The sequence below is a fragment of the Colobus angolensis genome, unplaced genomic scaffold (genome assembly GCF_000951035.1).
Source record: "Colobus angolensis palliatus isolate OR3802 unplaced genomic scaffold, Cang.pa_1.0 Scaffold71, whole genome shotgun sequence".
Taxonomy (NCBI): Eukaryota; Metazoa; Chordata; class Mammalia; order Primates; family Cercopithecidae; genus Colobus; species Colobus angolensis.
The window spans coordinates 6,656,423-6,676,775 of NW_012120821.1; the positions used below are offsets into that span (position 1 = coordinate 6,656,423).

The 20,353-nt window shown below is 35.9% G+C and overlaps 1 protein-coding gene across 2 annotated transcripts in view; it reads right to left on the reverse strand.

Moving 5' to 3' along the window:
• NDST3 (N-deacetylase/N-sulfotransferase (heparan glucosaminyl) 3) overlaps positions 1-20,353 on the reverse strand; it is a 217,330-nt gene that overhangs the window by 90,308 nt on the left and 106,669 nt on the right. For both annotated transcript variants that reach the window (XM_011927356.1, XM_011927357.1), the window contains 2 exons: positions 20,044-20,229; positions 14,617-14,745 (listed from right to left, as the gene is read on the reverse strand). In XM_011927356.1, coding sequence (XP_011782746.1) covers positions 14,617-14,745; positions 20,044-20,229 — 315 coding nt within the window. The remainder of the gene's footprint in view (positions 1-14,616; positions 14,746-20,043; positions 20,230-20,353) is intronic.

A 20,353-nucleotide genomic window follows, 5' to 3' on the forward strand; every position in this document is an offset into this window, starting at 1 on the left:
ATTTTTTGGAGGGTTTTTTGTGTTTCTATCTCCTTCAGTTCTGCTCTGATCTTAGTTATTTCTTGCCTTCTGCTAGCTTTTGAGTGTGTTTTGTTGATAGTTTTGTTGTTGTGGTTGTTGTAGTGCAGAAGCTCCTCCTTCATTATTAAAGGACAATTTTGCAGGCTATAGTATTCTTGGGTGGCGATTTTTTTTCTTTCAGCACTTTGAATGTATATCCCTTCTCCATTTTGTCCTGAAAGGTTTCTGCTAGATATCTACTGGTAGTGTTACAGAGACTCCCTTTCATGTGATGAATCACTTTTCTTTTTCTGCTTTTAACATCCTTTGAATTTTGACATTTTTATTATAACCTTTTTTGGTGTGGTTATCTTTGGGTTCTTCCTAGTTGGAGTTTGTTGGCCTCTTGAACTAGGATCTCTACTTCCTTTTCCATATTTGGGAAGTTTTGGCCATTATTTCTTCAAATAAGCTTTCTGCATCGTTCTCTCTTTCTTCTCTTCGTGAGACTCCCATAATACAAATATTTGCAAACTTGATGGTGTTTCCTAAGTCCCTTAGACTTTCTTCACTCTTTATGTTGTTTTATTTTATTTTGCTCTCTGGGCAATTTCAAATGACCTGTCTTCAAGTTCCCCAATTCTTTCTTCAGTTTAATCACGTTTGCTATTAAAACTTTGTACTGATTTTTTCACTTCAGTTATTTTATTCTTCAGCTCTGAGATTTCTATTTGATTCCATTTTTAATATTTTCTATTTCTTTATTGAAATTCTCACTTTGAGCATCCATTTTTCTCCTGAGTTTTTTGAACATCTTTTTTCAGGTAATTTAATCTCTCCATTTCATTAAGTTGGTTTCTGGAGACTTATTTTGTTCCTTGGATTGGTCTATATTTTCCTTTTTTTAATGTGCCTTGTTACTTTTGTTGGAGTCTGTGCATTTCAAAAAATAGCTTCCTCTCTCACTCTGTAAAAAACAGGCTTTGTATAGGAATAAACCTTCACCAATAGGCAGGTTAGAGATTCTGAGGTCCTCTCACCTCTAGTCTGTGGATACATCTGCAATAGACTTTTAAGTATAAATTCTCAATTAGAGGGATTTGCTAGTCGATTTTCTTCCAAGACCTTGTAATCTATTCCTCCTTCTGAAATAGATTATTCCAGAATAATAATCTGGAGCTGCTATTAGCTGCCAAGCTATCTTTTGTTGTCAGCAGACCCTGGCTTCTAGAATATGTTGGGTCCTGTCAGCACTTGGAGACAGATAAGATAAAAACTAGTCTCTTGGGCAACCCCCCACCCACTCTTCTGCCCCTCTGTCCCCCGCCAAAAGCCTAAATTTTCAATGTACAAAAATGTACAAGCCAAGTCTTTCCCTCCTATGGGACTGTGGGAGAAGCTAGAAGCTGGGAATTTTCTTCCAGTTGCTCTCTGCTGAGTCAGTGGAAGCGACTATGGCAAGTGAGTATTATGAATTTTTTTACTGGCCTCTAAGCAGCTGGTTTTGTTCTTGCCTGGGGTTCAGAACTATCTTAATTTGTTTCTGGATTTTTCACAAAGGGAATTCGTTCATGTATTGTTGTTGAGTTGGTGACTCTATGGAAGGAAGGAGGATCTGGGACTTTCTATTTCATCATTTTACTGATGTCACCCTACTTTGTTGTGTATTGAGTCACAATAGGAGGTGCATAATATCAGCTTATCTTGTTAAGTTACTCCACCTTTGGTGATGTTAAGTCTGATCACTTGGTTACAGTAGAAACTGTCAGATTTCTCTATTTTAAATAATGATTTTTCTCTTTGTAATTAATAAGTAATCTATGGAATTAAACCTTAAGGCTGTGTAATCTTTCACCCAAAAGTTTCAGCAATTATTGATGTTTCTTTTTTCAATCAATTGTTTTCATTGGTGTCTGCAAAAGGATGATCTTTGAATTCCATCATTCTACCTGAATTCATTATCTGGCACTGGTGTTCTTTTCTACAGAAGAACTCTCCTTCTTTTTTCATACTTTGAGTATGTCTGTAACCTCCATTTTTTTGATGCTCAAATTATCTCATATCAAGGGCACTTTTGGCTGATTTCTGTCCTGTTTAATACAAGCTTGTTAGTCTTTGAGTGAGTGTTTCCCTTTTTTCTGGTACAAGGTGTTCCAGATGCAATTTGCACTTTCCATGTATCTGACTTGAATTTAGCTTTTTCTCCAAAAAGCCCACTTGCTTTTGGGGAGAAATAGTATTTAGAAGTTAAAATTTGAGCACTAGCTGAGCTCTTTGCTACTCAGTGTCATTGATTCTAGATAGAGGTAGGAAACCTTAAGTTCTTATTAATCTCCTCATTTCAAATTTAAATACTCTAATTCTCTCTTATTATCCTCCTTTCCATATTTTTATTCTTTGTTTTACAGCGAAAACTCAGTTCACAACAGCATCAATATTTTCATTTATTTTTTCTATCTGACAATACATGAGAAATGTTTCATAATTCAACAAAAATTTATTAATAAAGTTTACATTTTCCATGCAGACTTTTGTCCTATATTTCACTAAATGTATACAGTTAGAATCGTGTACTCAAAATTATTTTAATTAATTATTTTGTGTAATATATTACATACATATCCATGTTAGGTTTATTTGTTCATTTGTCTTCAGTTTTCAGGTTTGCTTATTTCTTCCTCATCCTTTTTCATTTATTATTTTGACTATATGTAAAACATTTCATGGTTCAAAATCAAAGCTATAGGCTGGGCTAGGTACCTCATGCCTGCAATCTCAGCACTTTAGGAGGTTGAGGTGGGTGGATCATGATGTCAGGAGATCAAGACCATTCTGGCAAACTCAATGACTAACACAGTGAGACCCTGTCTCTACTGAAAATACAAAAAATTATCCGGGCATGGTGGCACGTAACTGTAGTCCTAACTACTCGGGAGGCTGAGGCAGGAGAATTGCTTGAACCTGGGGGGTGAAGGCAGTGAGCCGAGATTATGCCACTGCACTCCAGCCTCGGTAACAGAGCGACACTCTGTCTCAAAAAACAAAACAAAACAAAACAAAAACAAAACTATGAAAACAGTATGGCAATTCCTCAGGGATCTAGAACTAGAAGTACCATATGACCCAGCCATCCCATTACTGGGTATATACCCAAAGGATTATAAATCATGCTGCTATAAAGACACATGCACACGTATGTTTATTGCAGCACTATTCACAATAGCAAAGACTTGGAATCAACCCAAATGTCCATCAGTGACAGACTGGATTAAGAAAATGTGGCACATATACACCATGGAATACTATGCAGCCATAAAAAAGGATGAGTTTGTGTCCTTTTGTAGGGGCATGGATGCAGCTGGAAACCATCATTCTCAGCAAACTATTGCAAGAACAGAAAGCCAAACACCGCATGTTCTCACTCATAGGTGGGAACTGAACAATGAGATCATTTGGACTTGGGAAGGGGAACATCACACACCGGGGCCTATCATGGGGAGGGGGGAAGGGGGAGAGATTGCATTGGGAGTTATACCTGATGTAAATGACGAGTTTATGGGTGCTGACGAGTTGATGGGTGCAGCACACCAACATGGCACATGTATACATATGTAACAAACTTGCACGTTGTGCACATGTACCCTAGAACTTAAAGTATTAAAAAAAAAAAACTATGTAAAAAATGTACTTAGTGAAGTGTTTCTCCCACTCACCCCCTTACTTTTCTGCTCTCATCCCACCATCCCCCCTATTTTAAATGTAATTTTATTTTTATTGATAATTTAAAAGTTTTAAATTTCTATTAATAATTAAGAAAACGCTTTCATTATTTTTGGTGTGTTTCTCCTGTATTTCTTTTTGTACAAGTAGATAAATATCAATATGTATTAAAATTGCCCACTTTTTCCTCCCTTAATATATTGTGGAAATCACAGTACATCAAAATCTTCCTAATTTTATTTGTATAGTAGTTTCATGTATGGCTATACCACAGATTTTTTTAACCAGTCTCTTATGGATGGATGTTTAGGTTGTTACCACTATTTGATTTACACATAATCCAGTAATGAATAACTGAAAAAATGTTTGCACTCAGATTGTTCATTAAAAAATTGACTTTGTGGTAATTCCTTCTTTAAGGTAGAGTTCTAAAGGTAGAATTTCTGCAGCAAAGAGCAAGTGCTATATGGATTTGTTAGATGTTGCTAAATTTCTTCCATTAGGGTTGCACCATTTATTCACTCACTAGGATATATGAGTGTACCTGTTTTCCCACAGACTTGCTAACAGAATATCTTAGCAATCATTTGAATTTTTGTTAATCTGGTAGATAAGAAATAGTTCCTCAATATAATCTTACTTTGCATTTTTCTTATATTGAGTGAAATTGAGCATCTTGTCATAAACTCAATTACTTCAATAAGGTCATATATTAGATGCCATGTTGGGAGAGAATAAAACTCAGTTACTCAAACCCCCTGTAATCAAGTGAATTCTTTGGTGAGATACTTCCAAGGCAACCACATTTTCTTTCAAATTCCAAAGATAGTATGTATGTAGTCACAGGAAGTCATGGGAAATGCATTGTCATTTATTTAGAACCTACTATGTGCCAAAACTTTTGCAGTGTATTGTGAATGTAAAATAGAATAAGGCATGATGTCTTCCATCAGGGAAGTCAAAAATTACTGGAAGGTAAAGATAATTGATTATAGGACTGTAGCCAAATTATAATTGGATTATGCCTGAGTACTATGAGAACACAGAGGAGAAACATTAGAAATCAAGCTAGAGGGTTGGGGATGTCGTCTTTAAAAAAATGATGTATGAGTTCAAATTTGCAGGAGGGCATTCCAGATTGAGGTGATAACACTTTAAGATACAGAGTGAGATAGTACAAAGTTTTGTTCATGGTACTGTGAATTATTCCGTATGGGTGGAGTGAAAAGTGCATATAAGAAGTTACTGAAGAAAAGGATGAGAAAAGTGGACAGGAGCCAGATTTGATTTATTTTTTTCAAGTGAAGAAATTTTCTGTCTATCCTGAATGCTAGAAATAGTATTTAGGAATTAAAATCTCAGCATTTTGCGTTTAGTATTTAGGAATTAAATAAATAGTATTTAGGAATTAAAATCTTTGCTACTGGGTGTCACTGATTATTATGGGAAACTATCAAAGGATTAAACAAAAAGTAACACAATATTCATTTCTCCAACTTAATATCTATTTTCTTACATTTTAAGATAATACCCATTCCAAAAACTTGAAAGTTTTCATACTCCTATTTTTCTTAACTATGGAGGTCAAAACGACTTAATCATGCTTTCTTGTGGTTTTCTTAATCTCACAGTGACAAGTAATGACAGTAAGTTCTCACTTCATGTTAACGGTAGGTTCTTGGAAACTGAAACTGTAAACAAAGTGACATATAACAAAACCAATTTTACCAATGCTTAAATAATCTAAACAAAAGTTAATTTCCTATGACATATTTCTGTCCCCCAAAACATCACCCAGCTTCTAAACAGGAGCCAAAGCATTTTAATATTAAACATTGAAATAAATGTGAGCTCTACATATATTTAGGAAAGGTTAGTAAAAACAAGTAAGATAATCATTTACCCAATTATTCCAGTTTAGGTTTGCTTGGGGGCCAGGGCTTATCCTGGCAGTTCAGAGCACAAGGCAAGAACCGACCCTGGACAATATGCTATTCCATCTCAGTTTATACAGGACAGTTAACCTGATATGCACATCTTTGGGATGAAGGAAGAAACCCGAGTATCAGGAGAAAACCCACATAGACATGGGGTGAATGTGCAGACTCCACACAGATTGGCCCTGGATGGGAATTGATTTTTTCCTTATCAATATTATAACAAAATGATATTAAAGGAAACAACATTATTCAAGGACCTGCTGTATATAACACCACAGTTAGTAATGAAGAACATTAATAATAGAAAAATAGGACTGATATGGAGGATAGCAAAGAAATGAAATAAAATGTTTTGGCTTCATAAATTTAAAAGTCTTACCATTTTATAATTAACATCAATACAATGTATTGGTTTAAGATAAAAAGAACATAATTCTTTATTCGTAGTTCTTTAAAAGTACATTACACATTTTTCCTTAACTGCAAGTGTTTATTACAGCTTTTCTCAAAAGCACTAGTTTTTTGCTTTTTAACCCTACATGGAGATGGTTTGCTTTTTCTTAGACAATAGCCTGACATGTTTAACCACTCAGATTTTCTCAGTACCAGGTCACTGAGTCATATTAAGAAGGAATGTGCATCATATCAAGACCAATTTAGCCAGGAGTGCAGAAACAGTGTGTTGTAGTGGGTGAAGCGGTGAACTAAGAGTCAGGAAGAATAGAGTTCTGGTCAGAATACTATAGAAGTGACCTGGAGCGAACTAAATAATCTTTTTGGAACTCTAGTTCACCAAAAATTAGGAGATTGATAGATAACCTTCATGGTCTTTTCCAGTTTATTAATCCTTTGTTCTGTGTCAGGTAAATTTCATCATCACTTGTGAAAATGTGCTAAAGATTTAGGCCTCTTAAACATTTTCTGAAGTCTAAATTTCATTTACTTGCAAGCAGAGACTCTGCCAAATGCAGTTTTATTAAAACTCAGCTTGTTATTCACATTTGGATATACCTTAAAGCAAGTCATGCCCCTGAAATATAACTCTTCATGCATTTAGTCAATCATTAAAATACATTAGCAACCTCTTATTAGATTCAAACATTGATCTAGACACAATGGAAAGCACAAAGATGAAACACACACAGATTACCTGTGTAATAAGAATGCCCCATTATACAGCAGAAAGGATGCACACACAAAAAATCACACTGTGGGGCAGGTAATAGGCAACATATGAGACTTACAGACACAGAACAATTGGAACTGAGTAAATAGAAATTCTATTCCTGCATGCCAACAACACAAAATAATTCCATTTTATGTACATCACTATTAGATGATTATTATTATTTTTAATGTAGCATTTATTGTGTAACTCTGTGTGTGTTGTGTCTCTGTGTGTGTTCATGTGTGTGAAGTTTCTGGTTATAACACTAATAGGTGTTCACTATAGATATTTTATAAAAATTAGAGGAAGATAATGGAATTAATCTTCAATCATGTGATCTAGGATAACTACTGCTAACATTCTGCTGAGTTCTTTCTAGTTTATTTCCATACTCATATCTTATTTTCTTGTAATTTACTTTTCCCATTGAGAAGACCACAAATATTTCCCATGTCATTAACATTATTATTATTATTATTTTAGATGGAGTCTTGCTCTGTCACCCAGGCTGGAGTGCAGTGGTGCGATTTTGGCTCACTGCAACCTCTGCCTCCCGGATTCAAGCAATTCTCGTCCCTCAGCCTCCCAAGTAGCTGGGATTACAGGCATTCACCACCATGCCCGGCCAATTCTTGTATTTTTAGTAGAGACAGGGTTTCACCATGTTGGCCAGGCTGGTCAGGAACTCCTGACCTCAGGGGATCCACCCACCTTGGCCTCCCAAAGTGTGGGGATTACAGGAGTGAGCCACCACACCTGGCCAAAATTATTATACAACACGTTTTTAAATGCCTGAATGTATCTTATTGTATAGCGTATTTTATTGCATAATGCATTTGATTACATAAGGGTGAACATAGTTTATTTTGCTACTGGCCACTCCTCCCTCCCTTTTGGACATTTAAGTTCATTCATTCATTTATAAAATATTTTTTAAGCACCTTGTAATGCCAGAACTCTTCCTAGTGTTGAGGTTTAGAGTAAACAAAACACAAGATGTAAATGCCCTATTGGAGCTTGCATTCCAAGTGAGTATGGAGCAATACCTATATTAAAATGATAAAATTAACTAGTCCCATCTAAGACTGCTACTTATTCTACTTAGACTTTACAAGCTTCAAAATGAATCTTCTGAGCCTTTCCAAAGAGGTTCAGTTTACTCCCAATCTGTGGGATTGGCTGGAAACCATAATGACTGTTCTCACAGGATTCAGATCAAGCTAGATAGCTGCATAGCACCTCCCCTTCCAAGTCTTTGCTGGGAGGATGGTTCTTAGGTAGCCGTTGCTCAGTTATAGTTTACAAGTTGGGGGCATGTGGGGATATAAACCAAGAATGGACATTTCACAGAAGACCAGGACTGATATGGGCTGGCTCAGAAAGGTGAGCTGAAGCAAGTGGATTCCCTTGCGTGGAAATTCGACCTGAGAATCCGGAGGATGAGGCAGTCAGCAGTTAGATTTGGGGCTGAATTCTGATATGGAGAATATGTGATGCATTCACATTGGGCCATTTGTAAGAGTAATTAATGGTCTTGCAGAAATCATAAACAAGCAGCACTTTTTTTGAAGGAATGTATAATGTTATCAGGTGTACAGAAAAGAGAAAGGTGTGTGAAAAGCATCTTTGGGTTCATAATAAAGCACTAAGGCAAGATTAATATTAGTATTTCTCATTTTCTTCTTTACCATCTTTAATTTCTATTGTAAGTAAAGTGACCTCATCAGAAAAATATTTACAGTAGACACCGTATCAAGGGTTTTGGTTACCCATTGTCAACCATGGTCCAGAAAAATTAAATGAAAAATTTCAATAATAAAAAACTCATAAGTTTTAAAGCAATTCTCATTTTTATGGACCTTACAGCTACCTTGGACTCAGAACACCCTCTAGGTCCTATGATTCCTGAATGTGTAGCTTTCTGGAGTCCCACATTACTTGAAGTAACATTACTTCCTGGAGTCCCATTACCTGAGGTAATTTGAATGAGCCTCTAGTGCTTAAACTATAAGAACTCAACACAAATGAGTCTTTATACAGGAAGACAAATGCATGTGTAAAGAACAGTACACAACAATACATAATTCAGCCCCACTGAATTCAGGAAACAGATTTTCCTTATGCTTTTGACGTGAGAATTTTCTTACTAGGACTCAGATTTCCTTTTTTGAATAGATTCATTTTTCTTTTTAAATCAGGTCATTAGAAAAGTTAATTTCTCTTCCTTAACAAATATATGCTAAATAAAAAACTAGGCACAAGGTATTATGTTTAGACACTGGAATAGTTTTGGAAATGAAAGGCACATTCTCTAGGACCACAAGCATACAGCCTAATACAACCCACAATTACAATGTAGGATAATAAGTACTTTGCAAGAGTCTGCAGAGGGTGCTATAGAAACACAAGGAGGGGGCCTCTAAATCAGAGTAGAAAAGGTTTCCTGAGGATGGTGACCCCTACACTGAGTTTTTAGGATGAACAGCAGTAAACACTATTTCAGAATCCAGTTTAAGGTAGAGTTCTCTGGTCACTTAGCAAAACATTAATTCTTACTGTTTTCTAAAGTTCTATTGCAGATTTGGAGTCAGTTTCCATTCTGATCCCTTGATTCTAGGTCTACAATTTCTACAACAGTTTTTGGTAATCTTTGATTACCAAAATCACTTCTCTGTTTTCTTCCTCGGCAATATTTCTCTATTTGCCTGATCCTAAGATTCACCTAAAGCACATGGTGAGTATGCAGAGCCCCAGCTCAACCCTGGAGATTCTGATGCATTAAGTCTGGATTTTTAAAATTCAAGTATCTCAGGCAGTACTCACTATTAGGCATGTTCAGGAATTACTTTTCTAGTGTCTAAAGTTATGATCATTTATTTATTTTTCAGTAAAGGGTTTCCTGTTATTAGAATGTGTTCCAGAACTAGCCAATAAAAAAAGAAACATAAAACTTCCCATTAGGACAAAATGTTATTTCCTTTCAGATGAATTTTCTAGATAAGTGCATACACATATATAAATTACAGTGCTTTTTTTTTTCAATTTCAGTGTGGGTTAATTTCTTTTTATAAAGGCTTTCTTCTTGAGTGAATTCTGGTTTTTTTTATTTTAGTTGTAATCAATCTATGTGTTAATTCTAGTTTAAGATATTCACTCTATTCACATCCATGTTTATAATAAGAGAAACACAGTTTAGATTTAACTTTTAGGGATTCAGGTAGGAGGGTGTGTAGGGTATGGTAGAAGTATGCTATATCAAATTGAGAAACAGAGACAAAAAGCATTTAATAAAATGTGTGCATAAAGGGGTTAACTCATGGTTCTGTGGGATGGTTAATGGTTTGATGAAGGAGGCATAATATTGTTACACAGTCAGGGATTTGCTTCACCTGAATTCCAAACAAATGTAATACCAGAGTGCATTTTTTTTTTTTGAGACGAAGTTTCGCTCTGTCGCCCAGGCTGGAGTGCAGTGGCACAATTTCGGCTCACTGCAACCTCTGCCTCCCGGGTTCAAGCGATTCTCCTACCTCAGCCTCCTGAGTAGCTGGGACTACAGGCACCTGCCACTATGCCCGGCTAATTTTTTGTATTTTTAGTAGAGATGGAGTTTCACTGTGTCAGCCAGGATGGTCTGGATCTCCTGACTTCATGATCCACCCACCTCAGCCTCCCAAAGTGCTGGGATTACAGCCGTGAGCCACTGCGCCCGGCCCATGGGCATGAATCTTGTGGCAATCCACAGCTGCTTTTTTGGATTAATAGGTAAGCACTGACTTTATTATCAAGTGTGTTGAAGGGAGGCAAAGTGTTCTACATCTATAGTTGTTAATTACTCAATACCTGGAGTCTATTTATTCAACAAGTGCCTAAGCAAAGACTCATAACATCTTGTGATTAGAAATAAGAACACTGAAGCAAAAAGGTGACATTTTGGTTTAGTGCATTTGAGATGATAATATGGCTCCCACAAGAAGTACAAACCTGTCTAAGCCAGAACTTTTTCAATCAGCATATTAATTAACTGTTACTGCATCCTCCTAAGATAGGTGGAACTGGAAACTTGTTAAAATGAACACTATAGTCTTACTAGTTCCTTTTGTCTAAGTATATATGTCACATATTATATAGAGTTTAATTTGTTGAGAGCAGATGCAGTCATTGCCAGTTAATCCTTTTTGTTACCTTCATAAGTTTTAGTTCTTAGTACCCTTCTACATATTATTTTATATAAGTATCTAAAGTAAATAGACTCTCACAATTTATGAAAATATATATGAGTACTCTGTATAATTATAAATTGATCAAGAATGTTTGTATCTGGGTATATTACATGTTTGTGTAGAAATCTCGTGCCTGTGTGTTGCTAGCAGTGACTCTGGGGTACTTCCAGTGGCTCTCTCCCATGGTACATCATGAGGTAACTCTCATTACCATCGTAAATCAACAAACACTTTGAGGTCTGTTTCTGACCAATGGGCTCCAAAACCTGATTCAGCACACTTGTAGAGAGAGTCAGTTTTTTTTCTGGGACAGAATCAAATTAGCAAAAGCTCATGAAACCAATAAATAAAAACAGGATACCATCTATTAGTTTAAAACGGGTAACTGTAAATTAGAGAGGAACTGAAATACTCTACAATTACTATGTATACAATTAGAGGGCTCTTTCCAGGTAGTCTGGTTACATGGGAAGAATTGATCAATTAAAATAAAACTTTTAAAATTATATTGTGAATTATTGTCCCGGAGAGTACAAGTTCCTATGATTAACATATTCTTTTCCTATAGTAGGATCTACATGGGAAAGTAAACCGTAATGAGGAAGTCATCAGTTGGGTTTAGAATCAGAAAAAGCAGAATTAGAAAAATTGAAATCTTAATGGTTCCAGGTTCAGGTAGCCTGCTAGGTCCACCTCCCCCAGCTGGATCTGAACCTCAAAGTCTATTAATCAAAAGCCCTGCATCTAACCTATGTGAGAGGGGTCCAGGCCTCTGACATTGGAAAGGCTCATTCAGAGATGACCAAAGTTTTCTCTCCCCGAGACAGTGCTAACATTCGTCTTTGTAATTCTCTATTTTGTTAAATTCACTTGATTGATACTTCTTTATTTCACAGTGACAAATATTTTGGTAACGTTAGAACATTTCAGGCCAGAGAGTTATTCTGTTTAAGAGTTTTTTAACCTTTGCTGTGATCTTTCCAGTTTAACTCTGAGGGGCACCTTATTGTAACCCTTTCTCACCCCATTACTGGTAACTTATTATAGCACCTTGATATTATGTTGACATATGGTAAAAATTTTAAACCCTCATTAACTAAAGCTCTGTTTATATTTTCATTTTCAGCTCAAATGTATATGAATGTATTTAAGTGCCATGTTTCCAATACACATCTACCTTTTTGTAGTAAATGATAACCTCACTTGGCATTCTCAGAAAATGGCACTTCTAATTGAGGCCTGGGGTATTAAACTTACAATGACTATCTTTCAAATCCACTATAATTAAAATTCCTGACTTTCCTGCAGCTAATGTATACTTTGATTCCATCAAGGTTTTCTCATTTTCATCCTGGCCTAATAAAAAATGTCATTTGCTAAATTACTGGCATGCCTTACTGCATCTGGATCTTCCTTAGTTTCAATACAAACTTTATCCAAGCACTTAATTTCAGGATGGAGAATTCATGGGAAACATGCCACTGCTCCTTACTCTGTTCTCCAAGACAGATATCACTAACTAATGATAGCAGTTCTCCCTCTGGCTAGACGTGGGCTGAATCCAGATGTGGGCTTCTTAACCTCTTGTCTCCAGGTGAGTAGAATTGCTTCCAATGTTAGAGTTGGTGTGCCAGATAACGTTAGCTTTGGATTCCTTGTTTATCTCGTGGTATCTGACAAGATTTGCCATTTATTTTGAGTCTAGGGACTTTTTTCTGAAAATAATTGTCTACTGAAAGTTTTCTGAATCAGGAAAGAACAAGTTTTGTGTGGCTTCCCACCCCGCCACCTTTATTCCTATGAGTCTCCTCCTCAAGATATAAAATTGCCAAATATCATTGATAAAGGCCTGAAAAGTAGGGAGGTTTGTTAAAGAATTTGCTCAGTTAGTCCAATTAATGTCCAAGATTAACATAAACTTTACTGTAAGGTTTTTAAAAACAAAGACAATAATTTGGTTTTTAAATGAATAAAAAGTATAATATTTCTTATCACAAAATGAATGAAATTCTTATTATAAATTCATTGTACATGAATGATTTAACTTTGAATTTCTTCCATGCTAAGTGAAACTCATTTGATTTAGAAATCAGAGATAAAATCCTACTGTGAACTTTTAAGAAGTTCATGATTATTTGTTAATACTCCTGTTGCTCTATGATGAAAGTAAATGTGAAACATCAGAATTTTACAGATGATAGATTAAAGTGCTTAAAATTATTGGTGAAAATGTTAGCATTTTAAGAGTGTTTTAACTGCTTCTTCAGTTCATAACCAGGCATTGGTTTAACTCTCTTTGTGTATTACTGTACTGGTTGAAATGAGAAAAAAGAGAAGAAAGCTGTATAAGGGGACTCAAAATACTTCCATTTGTGAAAATAGGTAAGTTAGAGGAGTTATTATATTTCTGATATTCAAACCAGAGTTATTTGTATTCTTGGGATCTGAAGGTTGATAAACTTCCAAAAGTCCAAATATCACACTCCTCTAAACTATCCCCATTTTTGAATACACAAGCAGGGTTTGTCCAAAGATGAGTTACTCTTTCTTCTATCTCATTTTCTAGGAGTTGAAACATAGGTATAGTAGATGAATACAAGTAGAATTAAACACAATAAATCTCCTTGAATACAAGTAGATGGTGAACACTATCTGCAATTTTATTTGCAGGGACTATAAAACTAAGATCAAGAGAGGGGTTTTGCAAATTTTATTCAATTTATCCCAATCGTATCCAACTTTTTTTACTGATAATTTTTTTTACATTTAGAAATAATTTTTTTTTTCATCTTGAATATTGCCAATGCCAGGGGCAAACCCATACATCTTCTGATAAATAAACTTAGCTTTACTTTTTATGATAGTGATTTTCAAAAGGGAAATAAAATCTCTTCTTTTCCTTATACAGCTTACTTCCATTTGTTCTTTCTCTACACAACTTTCTAATACTTGCTTCAAGCAGAAATATATGCAAATGGTTCATTGTGGAGCTGACACACAAGTATGAAGAAGTAAAAGAGTAGCCCGTTAAATAGGCCTGCTCTGCTTCAGCCTATGACCTAGCAAGACGAGATCTAACATGAAGTAGGAGATATGACTCTATTTGCTTACCTAATTCCTCTACCCTTTTGCTTCTACATTAACTTTAAATAGTAAAATAAAAAGAATAATAGAGGTAACTGTTGCCTAAATGGAAAAAAACAAAAAACAAAAAACAAAAAATAAAACAACAACAACAAAAAAAACTGGTTCCCAGTGGAAATAGGAGAGTTTTACAGGTGAAAAATTTTATTCTCCATAAAAGCTTCTGATCACTTTCCAATGCAGAGGAGGATCCTCTGGAGCACTTCCCTGGTTCTGCCGTGAGTTCCTCATGTTACTGCTACTTGTAGAATTGGTTTGTCCCCATTCCTAGATGTGGTTCCATTTCATTTTTACTACTGTTTCAGAGCTAGAACTTCATATTGGCTTGGCTGATGATGGCCCAATCCCTAGCCTCTTTGCCAGGATAATTTTTGCCAGCCCTATTATTTTTCACTATTTATTTGGAGAATAAAGTACTTACAGGGTTGAGGACGACAGTGAAGAAAAGTTCTCCTCCTTGGATACTCTTATCCAGCTCTTTAGGACCCCCTGGATATTCTTTGTAGAAAATGGTGTGAGTGAAAAGCCCACAGGTTTGTCTTGGGAGAACCTGAAGGAAAAATGAGAAAAGTAAGGAAAAGCTTTTTTTTTCCAATCAATTTGTTGAAACTTAGCTTTTTGCTCATGGAAGATGATGCGCAAGCTAGTGAATTATTCAGGTCTAACTAGTGCCTGGACAATCTATCATACTCTAGGCAAGAGAAGGTGATGCTAATATGGAAGGAATAGTGAAGAAAGTTGAAGAAATATTTTAAAACTAAAATGGGTGTTGTGTTATTTTAGCTACTTGTCTGTTTTAAATATCAAAGTGAGTACTTCTATTATGAGGCCTAGTAGGTTCTAGCATCTTAAGAGATTAAAAAAAAAAGTAAAAATGAGACTTTAAAAAAGTATTGGATTGTCACGCTATACTGTAATCCTAATAGGCAAGAATTTTAAGAAAATAGTTTCTGCCAAATTCTGCCATGCATTAGAAAATGAAGTCAATTATCAACTCAATGTGCTTCTTAGGGAATGGCATTTTAAATTAGAATGAATATTTGAGACGCAAATCACAGTATCTGTTCTCGTCTGAAAGGACTACTGCAGGCTATCGTAATTACCTCAGATTCTAAGTGTGAAGCCTGCCAGTTCCTACAGTAAGAAAGAGATTATCCACTTGGCTTGTTACTTTTAGAAAGTGTAGCAACAAAATGATAAAAGGTCATTTAGTAAAAGATCTTCTCTTCATCCTTTGTATATATATTATCTGCTTCAATTATATACACTTGTGATAAGATTTTTCAAATTTTACAGCCTTTTGCAATTATAAAAGGTGTGAATTAAAGTTGTGCAAGATGGTAAAGCCTTAAGCAGAATATGTTACAATGACTTCATGGTGACCTGTGTTTGTCACTATACATTTGAAGTAGCAGAACATTAACGAGTATACTTCAGAGAGCTACAAGTGCTACAAAATCATATAGGGGCAGGTCTTCTGCTTATTGTCCTAAGTAAATCAATCTTCATGTTTTATGTCTTTACTCTTAAAGCACATTTGGTTCAGTAAGTGCTTTCAAAATACTACCTGTCCAGGACCTCACATGTTTTGCAGCCCTGTAGAAATACACTAGTTTTATTTATTTATTTATTTATTTTAGTTTGAAGGTGTATTAAAATAAATTTTCATCTAGCTCTTGGACAGTATTATATAATACTGGTAATATAATACAATCTCTTGTATAATCTAGTCCGTGGACAGACAGCTCAATCAGTATATCTGCATAAATCAAAACTCTATATATCCTATTTATGTTGGTAAGTTGGTAGAAGTTATATCCTTAGAAGCTGTTTTATCTTAATAAAATAGTTACAAAACTTCTGTTTAAGCACAAAATATTAGCTCTGATGATGTCTATGTTTAAAAGCATTATGCATCCTCATGATCCTATCTATACACAAAAACAATAACAAAAAACAACTAAATACAAATGCATTCTAATGGAATTAAGTTTATTTCCTAACAACTATTATAAATGTAATATTTGGAAATTAAAAATGAAATTTTGAATTTGGAAAGCATTTGGAATAAATAAATGCTTTATATAGCATTCATTCATTTATTTTACAAATATTTATTCCAAACTCTATGCTAGCCCACAGAATAAAGTTAGTTAAGTGCTAGTGGAACTAGCTATGGACTCTATGTTAATATGGTGCCTGGAGTTAGTTTTATGCTAGAATGCTGGATCCATATGCTAGTTCCATGCCAGTCCATGTGAGAGAGCAGAAAGATATGTTTTCTACTCTTGAAGGATTTAAGCTATATTGGGGTAATGAGAAAGACTCAAAAGCTAAATAATAAAATGCTCACATGTGTTAAACGCCATTTAACATTTTAAAAGTGTATGACTATGACTGAATCACTTCTAGGGTTCAGTTTGAGTATTTTTCTTGGAAAATTATAGGATATATACAGAGCCATCTTTGGGACTTGATTGCCTAGCTGATTCTATGCAAAATGAAGAGAGAAGCAAAAAGATGTTTGAATTTTTTCTATTTCTCAAATTGTTTGAATTTCAATGCAGTGAAGAGGAAGTGGCAGGCTTTACCCTGCAACTGCAGGAGCACTACTCCTGCTGAGAGTATGAATGCCATAGAAAGCCCTAGGGGAGTCAGTGGACCACCACAGGAGGCTAAGGAGATGATCAGGAGTGTGGTAAGGGTCATATTCCACTGCCTTGCCCCATAAATGTAGTGGCACCGAATGATGGGCATGTTCCTTGAAACAGCTTTCTTATGCTACAGAAAGGATGAGAAACATTTTTAGGCATTCTGCTGTGGACTGCCCCCTAGAATTGGTTCTGGGAATGTATCAGTATCAAAGTCAAACTTTGAGATGCCGATGAACCTCTGGGAACCTTATTGCTGCTGAAAATAACGGAGTTGATTATGAAAGCCATGGTCAACAAGAATCTTGGCCAATGGGAACTGAAGCCAATATCCTGTACCTAAGGCTCAATCAGAAGCAACTGCCAACAAATACTTCTGGGGGGATATCAATAAAGACCACTTAGAGGGTTTACAGCAAGATTAATGATAGTCTCTACCAATGGGCATTTCCATTAAAATCAGTAAGTAGAGAGAATGTGTAGTCTAATTTCTTAGAGGTCTCTGGCTGATATGGTTAGGGCTTGTGTCCTCACCCAAATCTCATCTTTAATTATAATCTCCATAATACTCATATGTCAAGGGAGAGACCAGGTGGAGGTAAATGAATCATGGGAACAATTTCCCACGTGCTGTTCTTGTGATAGCGAGTGAGTTCTCACGAGACCTGATGATTTTATAAGGGGCTCTTCCCCATTTGCTCTGCACTTCTCCTTCCTGCTGCCTTGTGAAGAAGGTGCTTTGCTTCCCCTTTGCCTTCCACCATGATTGTAAGTTTCCTGAGGTCTCCCCAGCCATACTGAGCTGTGAGTCCATTAAACCTCTTTCCTTTATAAATTACCTAGTCTTGGATATTTCCTCATAGCAATGTGAGAATGGACTAATATACTGGTTCTTTCCAGAGAGTCATATTCAACAACCAGGGATTAGAGTATAGAGTGCTGGTTTCCATCAAGTCTTGACTGAAGGAAAATGACTCAGTTGGAAATGCAATAAAACTAGGGGTCCAGAGACTTTGGTTAGGGCTCAAACACCTTAAAGTGTAATTGGTGTTTACATTCCTGATGAAAATACAAAATGATGTGTTGTAGGAATTCAGAGGATAATAAGATCCCTGTAGGTATGAGTTAGGTATTGAGTTGCTATATACTAAGGTGCTTTGTTTTCAATTATTTAAGATATGGGACTTGATATTGAAGAATAAAGGGAATAGAAATAGGTAGACAGTGGCCAGAAAGTCTCTCAAGGTGGAAAGAATGACACAGGCATGGTAACAGCAATACTATTATGGAGTTTGGTTGGAGTGAGTGTGTTTCAGCTACAGGGAAATAGGAAATAGAAAGGTAGACAGTCCAGATGGTTTTCAGGTACCTGAAGGGCACATTAGGGGATATGGAAGCAACTGGAACTAATCAAGGTTAGGAAGGCCAGGATGAAGGCAGCATTTTAGAAAGATTAAAAGGTTGGCACTGTCTATGGGATAGACTGCAGTGAGGTGGTGGATGGAAACTGTAAATAGATAAAGTAGGAAGCAGCACCAGAGTTAACACATGAAAGTCAAGGAAATAAATTAAGATGGTGGCAGTGGGAAAGAAAATAAAAAAGATATAAAGGAATTATTGATGAAATATAGACACTAATTGGAAGTGGTGGTGGGGGGATAGAATGATGTTTGAATTACAGAACTGAATTAAGGATAATAGCACAATCAATAGCTGGTTTGAAGGGAAGATTAATGAGTCCTTTTGAGTTGGATTTGGGAATGGATCATCAGAAAAAAATTGCTCTCATACAACAAAATAAGAATGTGATCTAAAGTTCACTCCTCAGTTCCCTATTTCTAGATGCATTCTCTCCCTAGGAGGGTATATTGGCTCCTGTGATCTCTACTTGCTTCTCTATTTGAGTGGGCTCCTAGCCCTGTTTTCTCTCGCTTATTGTGTAATCAACTGTCTGCTGAACATTTCCCACTTGGAAACTGTCATCCAAGAGCCCTCAAGCCAAATATAGAAGGTTTCCACAGATTGCTGCAAAAGCAGACCCACAGGGACAGTTCCATCAAAACAGGAAAGCTGTTAGAGCCTTGATTACCTCAGGATTCATGCATTTATAATATAGATAAAATGTGTTTTCAGGAGAAATAAAAAAATATAACCCACGTCTTCTAAACTCCCTCTGGTCAGAATTCTGGCAGCTTGAGCCACAGTAAGTTCATTTTCAGTACAGAGGAAGGGCAGATTGGGATAAAATGTGGCCATTATGTCCCCGTCTAACATTTACAACAGTTTTTATTGAGGGAAAAGTCAAGATGGGAGATTATCTAAGCTATATGTCTATCCATTCTGTAATTTTTGCAGACATTGAAAAACTGTCTGAAAAGAAGTCAGTTATAACCTAATTCTAGAGGGTAGACATCTCTTCAGACATATCAGTTCAACAGAGTGTTGCGGTGGCTCATCACATAGTGTTCTTCTGTGGTGTTTCTTCCCAGTGTGTGATTCTAAATTAGGAGGCCCATTCCTAGCTTTACCAGGACTTTCTTAGGGTTCTCTGATTTGGGAATAAATTAGGATTTAATTACTTACTTTTGGAGGTAGTAGCATATTTTGACAATATACATTTGCTGAAATTGTAAAAAACAAAACAGAGAAGCCCAGGATAGAATTAGATGGTATATGCAAATGATTTAATTAACATCACCTGTCATTTTTACTCTGTATTATTATATGTTAATGATTTTTCAGGGCTTCACATGTGGCTTCTGGCTGCAAATGGTTGAGTTCTGTTTTTAGCCTGTCATGGTAAATAGAAGAACACAGTTTGACTGGCTTGTCAAAGAGCAGCATGGTTAATATAGACGGAGTTGGTGTTAGTTTTTCATACTGAATAACATTTTGAAGAAGTGATGTCTACTAAAAATTATCTGCAAGTTAAATGTAATTTTTTTTAGTATTTTAACATCAGTGCCTGCTTACCAGTGGCAATGTCAGTAACGAAACCTTTTTCAGTTATATTTGAAGAATTGAAAAGAAGTGATTTTAATTAAAACATCTTCTGCTTAGCTATGACAAGTATGCTTCCTGCAGCATGGAGATTTTCCTACATTTATGCTTCTAGCATTTGTTTTTTTCTTTCTTCAAGTGAGGAATGTAAATCTGGCAGAATTAGTTGTACCCTATGCATACCGGAGGAAGCTCACCATGATGTTTTTGTGGATAAAACCCCTCCGGTATCTAGCTGGTTTCAGATGTGGATATTCTTCAGTGCTGGTGATTTTAATATTCCAGACCTTCTTCCATGCCTCGTAAAGCTGAACATGTACAGGGTAGACGCCTGAATGGTGAGGGGCCACAGCGTAGCCCATGTCCGTCGGAATGCCATGCTCCTAAGACCAAGCAAATGTTAATTAGAGCATGTAAAGATTTATCTTGATCCTATTCTTACACTAAGATTTTCAAATGTACTATAAATATATATGTCTAAATGCATCATTACTTAATTGTGTGGTA